The 16,638-nt window shown below is 36.0% G+C and overlaps 1 protein-coding gene across 2 annotated transcripts in view; it reads right to left on the bottom strand.

Annotated features, from left to right (window-relative positions):
• Nucleotides 1-14,598, bottom strand: part of LOC124957964 (homeobox protein orthopedia-like) — a 31,952-nt gene extending 17,354 nt beyond the window's left edge. Inside the window, exons 1-3 of one of the 2 annotated variants that reach the window (XM_047515584.1) lie at nt 14,172-14,598; nt 8,088-8,225; nt 6,661-6,842 (exon numbers count right to left, since the gene is read on the bottom strand). In XM_047515584.1, coding sequence (XP_047371540.1) covers nt 6,661-6,842; nt 8,088-8,225; nt 14,172-14,592 — 741 coding nt within the window. In that variant the 5' untranslated portion in view covers nt 14,593-14,598. The remainder of the gene's footprint in view (nt 1-6,660; nt 6,843-8,087; nt 8,226-14,171) is intronic. The other variant, XM_047515585.1, reaches the window with a different exon arrangement.
• Nucleotides 14,599-16,638: the final 2,040 nt, after the last annotated feature.

Raw genomic sequence — 16,638 nt, 5'->3', positions numbered from 1 at the left:
TCCGAGCAGTAGTAATCGAAAGGACCCTTCAGCCTAGAAACGAGCAGTTACCTGAGGCAGTTAAGTTAAATGCCTGTTAGCAGACGTTAACTGCTCGGCGCTATGGGTTCTATTCCGCGGACGATTGCAATTTTAATCGACTCTTCATTATGATTAAATTTAAATCGGCTGCACACGGAGAGTCTAATAAAGCTCGTTCGTAGTGAGCACGCGAACGGCGAACTGGCACCGGAAATAGAAAATGTCTCCTGGGCGGATTAAAATACGCGTAATTAAAACCGTAAAGTGCCGATACGCGAATCCCGAAATAGACCGTCGGCTTTTTAATGAATGCATCGACTGAAAAAAGCTTTTGTCTCAGCGCCCGGGGGCCATCTCTTCTCGAAATTCGTGATGATTGAGCTTTATTTGAAACACATACACACACACGCGCGCGCGCGCGCGCGCGCGAACATTGAAGCTGACGACGTCGAAATTAAAATTCGCGAAATGATTGACGGTAAGAAATAACGTTGCGTTCGTTCTAAAATCGGTACGGATCAAGCGAAAAAAAAAAAAAAAAAAAAAAAAAAAAAAAAGAAGAAAAAGGAGAGCAAGGGAAAAAAGAAAAAAAGAAGAATAGAGAAAAAAATAGAAAAATAAAAGAGAAGAAGGCAAAGAAAAAAAAAGGAAGAAGAAAAAAAGCCATTGACCCCGGGGACAGGGGAGGGGTTGCTGCTTTCGACCATCACTTTTCTCCACCCCCTTATCCCCCCTTCGATTCTGCTACCGCCCCTTCCTTTTCCTCCTCCTCCTCCTCCTGTTCACTCCTCTCCAAAGCGAAACGCGTTGTCACCAGTCCTTTTTTTTTCCACTCCCCGTCCCCTGTCCCCATTCCAAAAACCGATTCGGAAAACGCGCGACGCGATGACGATGAGAACGCTAGTGCTGTTGTTGTTATTGTCGTTGCTTTTGCTGAATGTTGTTGTTGTTGTTGCTATTGTTGTTGTCGTTGTTGTTGTTGTTGTTAGTGTTGAACTGTTGGTGCTGCTTCTACCATTACCTATCGTCGGTTGCCGTTCATCGCGACGAACGATATTTGAATGCCTCGTGCCTGGACGATTTATCGTACAAATAATATTTGTATTTCTCTTCTCTACGGTCTATGTATATAATATTTTCGACGTTAACCCCAAACACCTAACACAAATTTAAAATCTCTCTATGTATGAGCGACGCGAAAACTACCTACACTCTCTTTTCGTTGCAATCTGGTCAGGAAATGCGGCGGCGGACCCCGACTGCGGTTAAGGGTGGGTTGAGCGGGGCTAAGCGAGGGATAGAGGAAGGAAATATTTATTTTCATTTGCGTTTTCTGAATTATATAACGTTCGTTTACCGGCACGAATATACTGCTCCTTTTTTTTAATAGCCCTCACTCCAGAACACCCACACCATCCCATCCCATCTCTCCCACCGACCGCAACTACCCGCGACTACCACTCTTTCTCCCCCCTTCCCCCAATTCTACACCCCCATCCCCTATGAATGTTCGTTCTCTCTCATCGAGTCACACTTAAACGTTCGCCAAGAATAATCTTCACGGATTTGAAAATATTTATTTCTCTCTCTCTCTCTCTCTCTCTCTCTCTCTCTCTCTCTCTCTTAATCTCTCGTTCTCCTACCATTTCAAATAATAAAAGACTCGATCTAATGTAGAATCCATTATATCCATTAGTATTAATTAAACGCGTAGCGGACGCGCCGGCAAAGGTTCGTGCATTTTTCAACGATAAAGTCGACGACTTTTGATTATTTTATTCTCACTCACTCGGCTCGATTCGGGCCATAGAAGTAGCTGTGGGGGGGCATATTCTCGCGTATTATCGAATTTTCGGCGTATCGGCTCTCATTCACGAATCTGCGCGCGACGTACCTACGAAAATTCGAACCACGAAAAGTTTAATTGTACAGAGAGAGAGAGAGAGAGAGAGAGAGAGAGAGAGAGAGAGAGAGAGAGAGAGAGAGAGAGAGAGAGAGAGAAAGAGAAAGAGAGAGAGAAATTTGTCTCTCTCTCTCTCTCTCTCTCTCTCTCTTTCTCTCTGTCAGTTATACGTTATCGATAATCACATTAAAGTATATAATTAAGCACTTGGCATTAACGAAAACAGCTGTGTAACAATGCCACTTCGGAATGATTATCGTTTCGTGTAAAGCAACGTTTTCGCGAAACGATAACGTTGGCGGCTTGTCCCGCATATAATAGTTGCTAATTAACGTCGATTAATGAAGCTGCGATTTTCCTCTTTTCCTCGGAACAGAACGTCGCATTGATCACCGGGAGCTTATTGGTTGTACAACGTTTTAAATAAAGTAATCATGCTCACATTCATTCTATGGGACAAATATAATACGATTCGTTTCATTCATTGTACATCCGTTTTTGTTCATTTATCGAGAACAAATTTATATTCTCGAAAGATGAAAATAATATTACGAAGGAAATATAATACGTCAATCGTTTTCATACTATCAGAATGATATATCGAAAAATTTCTTATCCACTTAATGCTTGTATATATATATATATATATATATATATATATATATATATATATATATATATAAATATATGTTTTTTGTTTCATTTCCTTTCCCCTCCCCATTTTGTTGCTTTCTTAGCTCAGTTTAGGGATACGTATAACGTGAAAAATCAATGAATATGAAAAGAAAGAAAAAATAAGAAATAAAAGAAAACATAATCTTATTGCATCGGGAAAATTTGACGATTTTTTTTCTTGATGACTCTGGAAATTGATTCGGAGGGGATGGTGAGGGAGTTGTGAGGTGATTGTGATTTGAAAGGTACTACAGATTGGAAGAAAATATTCAAGCAAAATATTTCGTCAAAGTTATCATCGTCGTTATCGTCACCGTTACCGTCGTCGTCCTCATCGTCGTCGTCGTCGTCGTCGTCGTCGTCGTAGTCCGCCATGGCAAGTCAAGAAATCTTTGATAGCGACGCTCGATAGCACAGCCCGGTCGCTGAAGCGCCGGCGCCTTTCTCTCGCAGCCGGATTGGTGTGCCTGAGGCCCTCTCCACACGAGTACCCGCCGCACCGGGTTTCCTTGGAAACGCTGAAGGTTCGCTCTGCTGATGTCTACCCTCCTCCTCACTCACGGAAAACCTCTTTCAATTAGGTACCCAGCCATCCGACCGATCCCTTCTTCTTCTTCTTCTTCTTCTTCTTCTGTTGCTTCTTTTTCTTTCTCATTTTCGTCTTCTTCGTTCTCGTCGTCTTCATCTTTTTCTTCTTTTTTATTTTCTCTCTCTCTCTTTCTTTCGAGCACGAGCTTTCGGAGACATTTCCACTTCTTCTTGAAATCCAAATTGAAGAAAGTAGATACTGTCATCATCATCATCATCATCATCATCATCATCTTCCCTTGTCAAAAGTAATTAGAATTTATTTAGCTCGATCGAGGTCCGATTAAATATACGTTCTTTCCTTTCTTTCTTCTTACTTAAGAATTTTATAATGTCTTGTTACTTTCTCTCTCTCTCTCTCTCTCTCTCTCTCTCTCTCTCTCCCTCTCTCTGTTGCTTTAATCTTTCAAGTAGCATACTTGTAATATATATCTTTCTGTTTTGAAATTTTATTGGACTTTCTCTTCGTGAAATTATTTATTACATTTAAGATCAAAATTTCTCTCTGTGTGCGCGCGCTCGTGCATGAGCATATATATAGATAGATTCTATTTGAGAATTTAAAATCTCTGTAAACATATCACGTTGCATGGAATTCGCATATTATTAGAATTTATTTCGATTGATTCCGAAATCCGATTAAAAAGGACATATCTTTTTCCTTTTTCTTTTTTTTTCTCTTCTTCTTTTTTTTTCCTTTTTTTTTTTTTTTTTTATTTATATTTTTCCTCTTTAATAAGTAATATTCTCGTTACAATTGTATATTCTTTGACGTATGTTCATTAAATGCATAGTTTGATTGGCCATTATATAAAGCAGATATTATATCTGATAGATATTATATAATTATTTTGTAGACATGAGAAAAATTTATGTTTCATAGGGAATACAAATGTAAACATATTGGAGTCGATAGAATTTCGTAAATTCGACGAGTTATGTATATAGATAAGTCGTGAAAATAAATGAATCAATGAGGAATGTGAATTAATACGATATAATTAATACGAATTAATGATACGGGAGTTTCACGTCATTGGAAAAGCGAACGGCTGATCTTATCGATGAATAATGTAATTCGTACAAAGCCGTAGAATCGATTCTAACGTTCTAACGTTAACGAATAATTTCTTCCTGTCTCTTCGTCACGTCCACCGTTTTATCCGATAAATCTCGTTGAATGTGAACAAAAAAAAAATATTTTATGAAAAAGAATCAACAGAATGTTTAGATAATAAAATACCTCGTCGTCTCGATATGAGAAAGAGAGAGAGAGAGAGAGAGAGAGAGGGAGGGAGAGAGACAAAAACGAATCTTAAATTCAGTAGTTGCGGTGACTGTCTCGTTAGAGTTCTTACAAGCTAGCAGAGCGTTAGAAATAATGCAGAGATTCCATCGTATTCTCTCTTTCTCTTCCCTCTCTCTCTCTCTCTCTCTCTCTCTCTCTCTTATGTGTATGTGTGCAAAAGGGAGAGAAAGAGTAAAACGAAGAGATGTGAAGAAAAAGCGAGAAGAAAAACAGAGGGACTGTTTGATATGCGGCTCAACGCGCGTCTTGACTGACGCCTCCAACTTGCGAATGAAATTTTCATGAATTTCTATTAACTCCGTTTTTCTTCTCCGTGCTCTGAAGACCCGAGAGAAGAAAGGAGGAGATGTGTATCAGGTAAAAGGAAAAAAAAAAAAAAAAAAAAAAAAGAAAAAAGGAAATCGACCTACTCGATCATCTATGACGAAATTCTCAATCGCTATTATTATCCCGTTAAATAATAATCGTTACAACGTTGATCACATTTGAATTAATTATTAAAAATTTGAGATTTGTGTAATTGTATATATGTATATATATATATATATATCGTTTCTATACAACTCAAATTTGTATTATTTCAAACGTAAAAGTTTTCAATAATTACAATATATCCGTCTTACATTTTCATTCATATTCTTTCAAGTTTCAAAATTTTCCCATTTGAACAGTCATCTCATTGAGATCATAATTGTTAAACCATTTAATTGCCAACACAGTTCTATCTCTCTTCTTTCTGAACATTAATTTTTTATGATCAAGTCTATTCGTTAAAGTTAAAAGAAGAAGCACGTACTTATTCAATGTTTTATCGGGAAAAGAAACTAGTGAAACGTAAGCTCTGAAAGAGCTTGACTTTATTCGACCAAGTGAAGATTCGATTTTCAAAGTTACTAAATGATAAGAGAGAATGAGAAAGAGAGAGAGAGAGAGAGAGAGAGAGAGAATAGGAAGGAAGAACAGGGATTGAGAGTCTTGATTCTCGCGAGTTCACTTGGAAACGGAGTTGTTACTATCCCCGTAAAGTTTTGCGGTTGTCGTCGTGGCGAAACCCACCAAAATTCAAGACCCCCCGTAGTAGAGTTTTGGGGGTGGGCTTAGCTAGTAGGTACCTACTCCCAAGTTTCACTTTAATCCGAAAAGCCACGATAGGCCGGAACAATTGATTCCAAAACTGCGTTGCGGTAGCCATGGTATCAACCGTTGGCACGCGTTCTCATGATTCATATTAAAATTCTTCAAAATAATTTCTCTTATTCGTCGTTCGAACAAAATCTATTCTATTTAATATCTACATTATTACGTTATTCTTTTTTTCTTCCTTTTTTCTCTTCCTTCCTTACTTCCATTCTTTTCTTTTGTCTCTTCTTCTTTTTTTTTTTTTCTTTTTTAATTCGACTCTTACTCAAATCAATTTCTTAACATCGTCGTCATTATCATCATCATCATCATCATCATCATCATCATCATCATCATCGTCGTCGTCGTCGTTATCATCGAGGAATTATTTATATTTCCACTATTTCGAACGTATCCTTTTCACAATGAGGAGGAAAAGCTCGTACGGGGGAGGGGAAAGAAAACAAACAAAAAGAAAAAAAAAAAAGAAGAAAAGGAAAGAAGAAAAAAGAAAAAAAGAAATGATTAACAACTCTAACGGGAGCTCTTGTTTATCGCGTGATAAATATTACGTTAACAACTTGATAGGATACGGAATTATTCTAACTGATAGAGGATTGCGTTCAGTTAACCAGAAATTTGTCTACCTCGATACACATAAATCCAGTTGGTTCCACGTGTTCACGGCGAGCATTCACATTATATAAATTGCTAATGAAATGCATATCGTATTTTAACCAACTAAAGCTCGGGTGAGGATGGGGGGTTGGGATGGAGATACGTGGGGACGGGGGGAGGGAGAGGGAGAGGCGAATACCGAGACCGAGGTCGTGGGGGGGTGGGGTGGAAAGGAGGGTTGGTCGACCGAAAAAAAAAAGAAGAAAAAAGAAAATAAAAAATGTAACGAGAGTTGAGTACCACACCTACGCCGTTGGAAAAAAAAAGAAAAAAAAGAAAAAGAAAACCAAAAAAAATATATATATATATATGATATATATATATATATATATCGTTTAAGGGATATACCTAACTCGTTTCAGCTCACCTGGACGCGACTCTCGGTGAGGCCGATTTTACCAGCGATCTCTTCGCGACGGAAGATGTCAGGATAATGCGTCGTCGAAAAACACTTTTCGAGTTCATTAATTTGTCCCGGTGTAAAACGCGTCCGATGTCGTTTTTGCTTAACTGGCTTTTCATCTCCTTGTCCAATCGCCGTTGCGCTTCCTGTAAATTACAAATACACAGATAGATAGATAGATAGATAGATATTTAGATAGATAGATAGATTGGTAGATAGATCAATAGATAGACAGATAGATAGATATGGATATGTACAGAGTGTCCCAATAAAAAACGTCCGCCAGAATTATTACGATATTTACTGATCTTCTTTCTTTTTTTCTTTTCTTTTTTTTCTTTTCTTTTTTTTCTTTTTTTCTCTCGAAAAAAACGTCATTACAGATCAATCTTGCTTTTGTCATGGTGGTTCTTTCGTTTCTCGAAAAAAATCACTAGATTTCATAATAATCACGATGGACATTTTTCGTTGGGATACTGTATATATACACACACACACACACACACATATATATATATATATATATATATATCTCGTAAGCGTATAACTTTTTCATTTCATTGATATACGGAATCGTTGATTTGAAATGTGACTTTTTTATTCTTTGTTTCTTTGATATTTTTTTTTTTTTTTTTTTATTTTTTTTTTAAACGATTTCGAAGAAAACGTTTGAATTCTCCTTTACCCTATTTTCTATTCTCACGTCGATACGTCACACATCGCGCTATTACTTCTTAGAAATATTTCTCTACTGGTCTTCTACTGGGTAGTGCGTTTCTTTATCTACCAAAGAGAGGAGTTACGTCATCCTTGAAAACACGCTCGTATCATACGCTTCGTAGATCGCGAGAAGTCACTAAAAGAACTCACTTTTTAGTTATATACGTTCTTACAATACCATACATACATACATACATACATACATAGGTATGCATATACATGGACTTATTCGTAACTAACAACGAAAAAGAAATAAGTTAGTATCCGACATATAGACATTGTTCAATTTAAAATTTTGCGTTGAAATGTTTTATTCAAATCTTTTGTTCAAATTGAAATTAAAATCTTCTCGCATTTTTTGTTCACAAATTGCTTTTAATTCTTTTTCTTTTTTTTTTTTTTTCTTTTGTTATTTTCTTTCATCGATCCACATTAATTACGAATCACATTATTCATCGCTCTCTCTCTCTCTCTCTCTCTCTCTCTCTCTCTCTTTCTTTCTCTCGTTTTAACTTTAGAAGAAAATAGAAGAAAATAAGACGTGACTTTATCATTGAATTTCACTTTCATTTACAATACAATACGAATAATGATTTCTTTATCTTATTGATTGTCTCTCTCTCTCTCTCTCTCTCCCTCTCTCCCTCTCTCTTTCTCTTTCTCTTTCTCACCTGCGCCAGGCATAGTCATGATTAATTCCTGATGAAGCAGGCCACCACCAGTAGACAGTCCGCTGCCCAAGTTCACTCTTAATACCCCGTCCAACTTCTCGTGACGTTTTAAATCTTGAGTATGAAGGTCCTTCGTTCCTGCGAACGAGAAAAGGGAAAAGAAAAAAAATCTCTTTCGTTGGTATCATCGTACTTGTGCCCTTATACACACATACACACATACATACGCACATACACACACACACACACACACACACATATATATATATATCTCTTTCATTCTGACTTTTTCCTCTCTTCCCTTCTGTCTTTGTCGTCTTTTGCTCTATGTAGTTTAAATTTGTATAGGAGCAGAAGCTGGCCGACTGGTGGCGAGGGGCACACGGGCCACTTAGCAGGAAAGTGTGAGAATCGTCACCGGCCTCCGTCTTCTAAGACTCGTACGAAACCTTTACGGAGGGCCACACACACACACACACACATATATATATACACGAACGCACATACGTACGTATGTACGTACGTACGTATGTAAAAACCTATATAGATATAGATATAAACGTATAGAATATTCATTTATCTATGCACGTGTTTGTAAGAAAACGTACGCCCACGCGAGCGGAAAGCCGGTAGGAACGTGTTGATAGTAAGTAGATTCGAACGGCAATACGAAGTTAAACGAATTGAACCTTAACGGAGTTAAGGCTTATCTTAAGTATACTACTACTTACACGTGATAGCGTCGATAACCTTTTCTCTTCAAACTTATCCGATCGATTAATTAAAATCGTAGATAATTATTTTTTATTTCATTTGTTTATTCTCTCGTTTGTTTATTTATTTGTTTGTTTGTTTGTTTGTTTCTTTCTTTCTTTCTTTCTTTTTTTTCTACTTTTTCTTTACTACTAGAATAGAATGAAATGGTACAAATGATTTCAAACGAATCTATTGAAATGTCATATCGTTTAGTTTTTTTTTCCCCCCCTTATATTCATCATCATTACAACGTAATTATATTTGATAGTTGTGATTTAAAAAAAAAAAAAAAAAAAAAAAAAAGAGGAAGAAAAAGAAAAAAATGAAAAAAAAAAAATAGAAATCAATCGAACTCGGTACATCGGTCCACCGATTTAAAATAATTTCTATCACCTTTTTTCTTTTCATTTTACATTTTCTTTATCTTCTTTTTTTTTCTCTAATCCTTTCCATTTCTTTTCCATTTTCTTTTCTAGAATCAAAATCAATTAAAACGGCATTTCGTTAGAGTGACGTACGCATTTTCAATTCGTCAATGCGTTTTTATTCCGTATTAATTCGACCAATACTATCGAAAGAGTCTCTCGAAAGACTTTTAAAGATCTTACACGTAGTATAATTAACCATCTAAGCTTTAGTTTACGCGCTCGAGTTTTCTTGCCTAGTTTTGAGAGAAGTGAATTTTATTCTTTTTTTTTTCTTTTCTTTTCTTTTTTTTTATTCCTTTTGTTTCTTCTCTCTCTCTCTCTCTCTCTCTCTCTTTCTCACTCTCTTTTTCATTTCCTCGAGCAACTTCTTCTTCTTCTTCTTCTTCTTTCTTCTTTCTCTTTTTTCTTCTTTCATTTTCTTCTTCTTCTTCTTCTTCTTCTTCTTCTTTTAGTTTAGCTCTTCCCTTACAATCTGCCCTCGCCCTCCCCCTCCAGACCTCCAACCCAACCCATCCCCAATCTCTAACCTTTGTTAAGACAAGAAAAGATACGAAAGTAAAAATGAGACGAGTAGTTTTTCACGAAAACTAGCGACGTCGGTAAAGGATAGTAAAATTAATTTTGCAAACGCATCCAGGGAGTACTTATCTTCGTTTCACACACACACACACACACACATACATATACGCGCGAGCACACGTACTCATATACACAGATACAAAGGAAACTCTGGAAAGAGTGGCGAACGTTGTTACGCGAGACGCGAACGTAAACAGCCAAAGTACTTTATCGTGTTCTCTATTTTATTGCAACGAAAGGTGATCGAATTTCTTGTTTTCTCTTTCTCTCTCTCTCCCTCTCTATCTCTCTCTCTTTTAAAGAAATAGAAGAAGAAGAAGAAGAAGAAGAAGAGAAAGAAGAAGAACTTTCAAAACGTAAAACGTCAAATGTGTAGAAACAATCAAAATTGTATTTTATTCCTGTGAGATTTTCCAAAACGATTTATGATTCTCTTGGAAAAAAAAAAAAGAAAAAGAAAATAAGAAAGAAGGGGAAAAAAACAAAAAGAAAAAGCAAGAAGGAAGGAAACAAAGATATAAAAAAAAAAAAAAAAAAAAAAGAAGAAGGAAGCGAAACACTCACATACATGCGTCGAAATATTAGATGGACGATCGCGTAGAAAGGAAGTTCCACTGAATGAAATCGTATTTTCGGGATGAATGAAAAACTTTACGAGCATGGTCCTTACTTCTCTTTTATTTTTATGAGCCCATTTTATTGGGTATCCCCGACGTTTATTAGAGTACGTCCTTGAAAATACGAAAAAATTCAACGAATATCCCCTTTGATCCTTTCAATGTCGATGATCAATATCTAATAATATTATTCGATATTAATTATATTGAACAATTTGTAATCTTTGTTATATTTGAAGTTAACAATTAAAATCGCTTCCAATCGCCGATCGTACAAATCTAAATTATCAATCACCGTGAATTTTTTTCTATTTTGTTTCTAAAATTCCTCTTCGTTACATTTAAACCTTTCTCTCCCTCCTCCTCCTCTCTCTCTCTCTCTCTCTCTTTCTCTTCTCTATCTATCTAGCTATCTATCTATCTTTTTTCTATAAATTCAAATCTATCAAAAGAAAATTTTCCACTTGGTGCGGTTGGAGCGTTGAAAAAAATACTGATAATGGTATCCACGTTGATCGGCGTTTTTATATTTTGCCGATTGACAGGCGGCAGCTTCAAAGTGACTGAATAATAAATTCATAAATCAAATTATTCCCGGTGAATATTATGACGGACGTATTTATTCAGTTGTCACAGTCGCGCATGCACTTTCATGGTGGCCACGAGATACACCGTTGACATTTAATCCATTCGAAAGAAAAAAAAAAAAAAAAAAGAAAAAAAGAAAAAAAAAAGGAAAAAAGAAAGAAAAAATACAGAGATAGATAGATAGAGAGAGAGAGACAGAGAGAGAGAGAGAGAGAGAGAGAGACAGAGAGAGAGAGAGAGAGAGGAAAGTATCGAAAGAGTTACATCTCCTCTTAAAATCAAACTCGCTGGATCGAATGATGATGCACAATAACAACGCGTCGACGTCTCTAAAACGAAATTTACACGCGACACGCATTATAATCTGATCTATCTATATATGATACATACATAGATAAACGTAAATGATATTCTTCGATAATGAGAGATTAATTATTTTATATTGCATTCGGTTAAATTCGATTTATATCGAGCTACTCGAATAATTTATTACGAGTCAACATCCGATATTTAAGAGAATTCGTGAAGTGCAACGAAAATCAAAACACGGGCTAGATAACATTGAAATAAATAAATCTAAATAAATAAATATAGAAAATAAATGAATGAATGAATGAATGAATAAATTAATGAATAAATAAATAAATAAATAAATTTATTAATTTATTATTACAAACCGTGATATAACATGGCAGATAAATTCTTTAGAAATCTATTGATGATCTCTATCTAGTTATTATCAAGGGTATTATTTTGAAAAATTATACGATCATTCGAAGCTCATTTTAGTAGGCTCAGAGCCTAACACTTTCCTTGCAGTTTGCACCACCGACAACATCCTAACTCTCTAAATCGTTCCTTAACTTCTCGCCTAATGTAATCAGTGTTGAGGTAATTAAGGTCATCAAACTCGAGAAGCGCTTTCCTTGGGCGAGGTGGAAGGCCGTCGTCGGGACCACGTGTTGCGGCCACGAGGATTTCCTTCTCTCTCTCTCTCTCTCTCTCTCTCTCTCTCACACACACACACACATACCCTCAAACCCCTTCTTTCCCTCCCCTCGTTTCAATATTTTTTTCTCTCTTTTCTTTTTTGCCTTTCTTCTTTATACTTTTTATTATTTCTTTTAATTTTTTCATATCGCACGAACTTTCTCATTTAATTTCTTCATTGTCGTTAGTTTCTTTCAAATGCAATCAACAATACATTTAAAACTTAAAGATATTTGCTTTCATCTATTTAATAATACATTAGATCGATCTAATTTCTTTTCTTTCAGATATCTATTTTTACTAAAACTTTATACAAACGAATGATCATGATTGATATTGGTTTATAATAAAAAAAAAAAAAAAAAAAAAAAATCTAAATAGTTACGACGATGAGTATTAAATAAATTGTATCAATTTCTTTAGAGATTTTCTAGGTGTTAATAGTTGTTATATCGATTTGTTTTAAGTATACAAAAGAGAATGAAAAGAAATTGATCGAGTTTGACGTATATTTGAGAAGTTTAGAAATTCGATGAATTTCTTTTTGATAATTTTCTAGTTAAAAATTAAGATCTGTATTTTTCAATTAACGATAGTTAAAAATGAGGATTTGTAAAGAGATCGATTGGAAAAGGTGTTATATCATGCATCGTTTGAACGATACAAAAATAGATGATAGATCGAAATCGAATATTCATTAAATATAAATTTGAACGGGAATTGATCTTTGTTGTTGGTGGAATTTAAATTCCAATTGTTTTTAATAATTAATAATGAAAATATTTATAGAGGATTGAACGTGTATTACTCTCTGTCCGACGGCTGCTGATAGAAAGCCGAAGGAACTACCATATATATGATTTTTCATTCTTTCGAATTTTATTCACTTTTTCGTATTTTATACGTAAAAGGAAATATCAGAGATTATCTGATACAATTCGGCAAGAATAAGTATAAATTCTGAGTGGGACATTACCGATAATCGATAGTACCTATACACCTGAAGTCGAATCGCTTTGTCGTTTAGGTATTTATGCATCCTCGCAAAGTCAGAGATTCTCGTTCATGACGTTAGTGATATCGATCCTAAATAAGAAAAATTTAAAAGCTTTCTGAGCTTTCCACTCTCACACACACACACACACACACACAAAAAGAGACACACATACACGCACACACATTTATATATATATATATATATATCTGATATAAAAAACTCGTTTATATTCAATTGACAGATACATACGAACGAGAAGTTCAATAATGTTTAAATAAAAAAGGATAGAATTGTTAATTAATTATTAATCGATTCTTCCACGTGGTTTCTTTTTTCATTAATTACATCGAACGAGTACGATCAACGTTAATCAACACCATTAATCAATAAATAATCTAATCACGAACTTATAGATCACATAAACAATCCAATTTTCTTCCTTTATATGTCATTAAAATTTCGATGAATTATATCATGTCCTAAATTTTAGAATTTTAAATACACGAATCATTTCACAACTAACACATATTCATTCTCGTGATCGAACAAGGATTGACCTCTCACAGGCACATTTATCTGCACATATAATCCAAATATATCTCACATCATGGCGAATCATGGTTGATTTCGTAGTTACACTCGTTAAAAAAATTTCACGACGAACGACATTTTATTATCATATTTGCCTTATGAAAGGAAGAGAACATGTCTTTTTTTTTTTCCTCTTCTCTTGACAATTTATCTCATATTCGTCAGGAACGAGCTTAAGTTTGAAAAAAATTCTTTTCGACAACTCCTAAATAATGATAATAATACTAATAATAATAATAATAATAATAATATCTTAAAATAATAAAAAGGAAAGAAAAAAAAAAAGAGAGAGACGATATAAATGATCCCCTTTACTCGATCGACCTGTATTTTTGTTGTCGTACAAACAAACAAACAAAAGAAAAGAAAAGAAAAATAAAAAAAAAAAACACACACACACACACACAAATAAAAAAGAAAAGAAACGAGCTAATAGTTAACAACTTACACAAATGATAATTCGTATTCAACAATGCCGATATTAATTATCCATGGTTTAACTCAGAATTTATGATGAACTGGTTTGATTCTTACTTACCGGGAATACCGTGTACGGAACCGCCGGGTGAGATATTGTTTAGCATGCCGCACCCGGGGAGCGTGGCTCCAACACAGTACGCGGAACCAGAAATCCACGCGTCTATCGCGTGCACCGTGCCCTTCCTCGAGGGACTTTTATTACCGAAAAACAATTCGTCGATTTTCGTCGTCGATATAAATAAATCTTTTATATTGCGTTTCGTCGTTGTTAAAGCCCTCGTCCCTGTTGTTTTCGTGGTCGTCGTAGTTGTCGTTGTTATCGTATTCGTAGCCGTCGTCCTTGTCGTCGTCCTTGTCGTCGTAGTCGTCGTAGTCGTCGTAGTCGTCGTAGTCTTATTCCAAATAATACGTTTAGGGCTCGGCCGAGGAGGAACGGCCCGTGCCTCAGCAAGGCAAACAGCGGACTGCCTGGCTGCCATATCCAAACTCCCCCACCCTCTCTTCGATCGTAGCTAGCGACTCGTCCGTCCTCCTCGCTCATCCATACCAACCCAAACCTCCCCACCCCCTCCCCCATACTCTACCCCTTCTTCCCCGTTCCCCACTCTTTCTTTGCTTTGGGGGCGTGATATTAAATCGTCCCTATCCTTCGACACTCAGGACCGTATCTAGAAACTTCTTCGACGTTACCCCTTAACCCATCTCACCTTTTATCTTTACGCTTATACTCCTTTTCGTACTTCATTACGACAGAATGTTATCTATATCGATGAGTATATAGATATCGATTCTAATATATATAGAAAACAAATTCATCTTCGCAGAACAAATTCATCTTCGCGTCTAGGTGTTTTAGGAGTTTCTTTCCTAAAAAAAAAAAAAAAAAGAAAAAACAAAACAAAAAAAAAAGAAAGAAGAAATAAAGGAAAAGAAGACAAAAGTACCGATCGAATAATTCCCCGCCCCCCACCCCCATTGATCTATTCGTCCTAATTTGACGATTATTATCTATGAATATCGATTTGCATATTAAAAAGTAAAAGAGAGAGAGAGAGAGAGGGAGAGAGAGAGAAAAAAAAAATATATATATATATATATATATATATATATCAATAAGAAATTTAAAGTAGAATATATTTATCGGAAGGCGGTATTATTGAAGTGCAAGAAGAAAGAAGTAGGAAGAAGACGAAGAAGAAATAATAATAAAAAGTAAAAAAGAAAGTAAAAGAGGAGAAATAAAAAGGAGAAGATGTATAAAAAAAAAAAAATAGAAGAAGAAAAAGAAGAAGAAAAAGAAGAAGAAGAAGAAGAAGAAGAAGAAGAAGAGGAAGAAGAAAAAGAAAAAGAAAGGTAGGGGAGGGAAAAAGAGGACACAAAAAAAAATAAAGGAAGGTCCAAAAAGATAGGTAGTTAGGTTAGGTAGATAGGTAGGTAGGTAGGTTAGGTAGGTTGGTAGATAGGTAGGTAGGTAGGTAGGTAGGTAGGTAGATAGGTAGTCCGAGAAAATATCGGGACACGTCGGGTCGGTTGGCAGTGAGTTTTCGTGGTGTCGCGGGGCTACGTTGGTTGGCAGGCGGTCGCGCAGGTCCGTCCATATCCAGGGGGTAAACTCTATTCAGGTTACAGTTCTCCTACTTGGTATCTTTGTTTTGCGGTAGGCGGCAACCGCCAGGGACGGTAGCTCCAATGAGCGAGTAGCCCGCCCTCTGAATGCCCCACTAGCTTTCGCTACCCGGAGATTTATTGAAATTTTATTTTTATGGCCGGCGAGCACGGCGAACCGTGTGCGGACGGTGAAGGTGGGAGGATGAGGAGATGATGCCAGTGGATAAGGGGTAACGAGGGGTTCGGAGAGGTTGAATAGACGACGAAGGAGAGAGGAGAGAGAAATTCCTTCTTCTCGCTCGTTCCACCTCCTCATCCTCCTCCTCCTCTTCCACCTCTTTAACCTCCTCTTTCTCTTCTCCTCTCTTCTCTCTTCGTTCTTCCCTCTCTCTTTCTCTCTCTCTCTCTCTCTCTCTCTCTCATACTCTCTCGTGCTATCATCGTACGCCGTGCTGCCTCTACCCTCCCTAGTCGCTCGCTTTATTCGCCTACGTCCTTTTAATTCAATAGCTACCCTTTTTTATATAACGTGCCGTCCGTCCTGCAAAAACGGAAGTCGCGTTTCCAACGGCGACATAAAAACGAGGATAGATAATAGGATGTTATAGTTAACGTTCGATATTATTCTCAGATTAGTCTCTCGATACAAGCATTGAATTAGAAAAATTGTATTAATTCATCTGTAATCCATTTAAATATTTCGATAAGATTTTTCTTTTTTTATTTTTCTTCATTATATAACATTCTAATTTTCTACAATGTATTTTTCAAGGAAATCTATTTGTTGTTGTTCTTTCATCTTTTTTTTTTTTATAAAGGAAACTAAGAACTCCTATGAGTTAAAGTATTAAAAATATTACCTATTTACCTACCTACATACATACATACATACATACATACGTACATACATACACATA

Source organism: Vespa velutina, chromosome 2 (assembly GCF_912470025.1).
Source record: "Vespa velutina chromosome 2, iVesVel2.1, whole genome shotgun sequence".
Classification (NCBI taxonomy): Eukaryota; Metazoa; Arthropoda; class Insecta; order Hymenoptera; family Vespidae; genus Vespa; species Vespa velutina.
The sequence above is the reverse complement of the archived record's forward strand: the minus strand, read 5'-3'. Positions and strand labels throughout refer to the sequence as shown.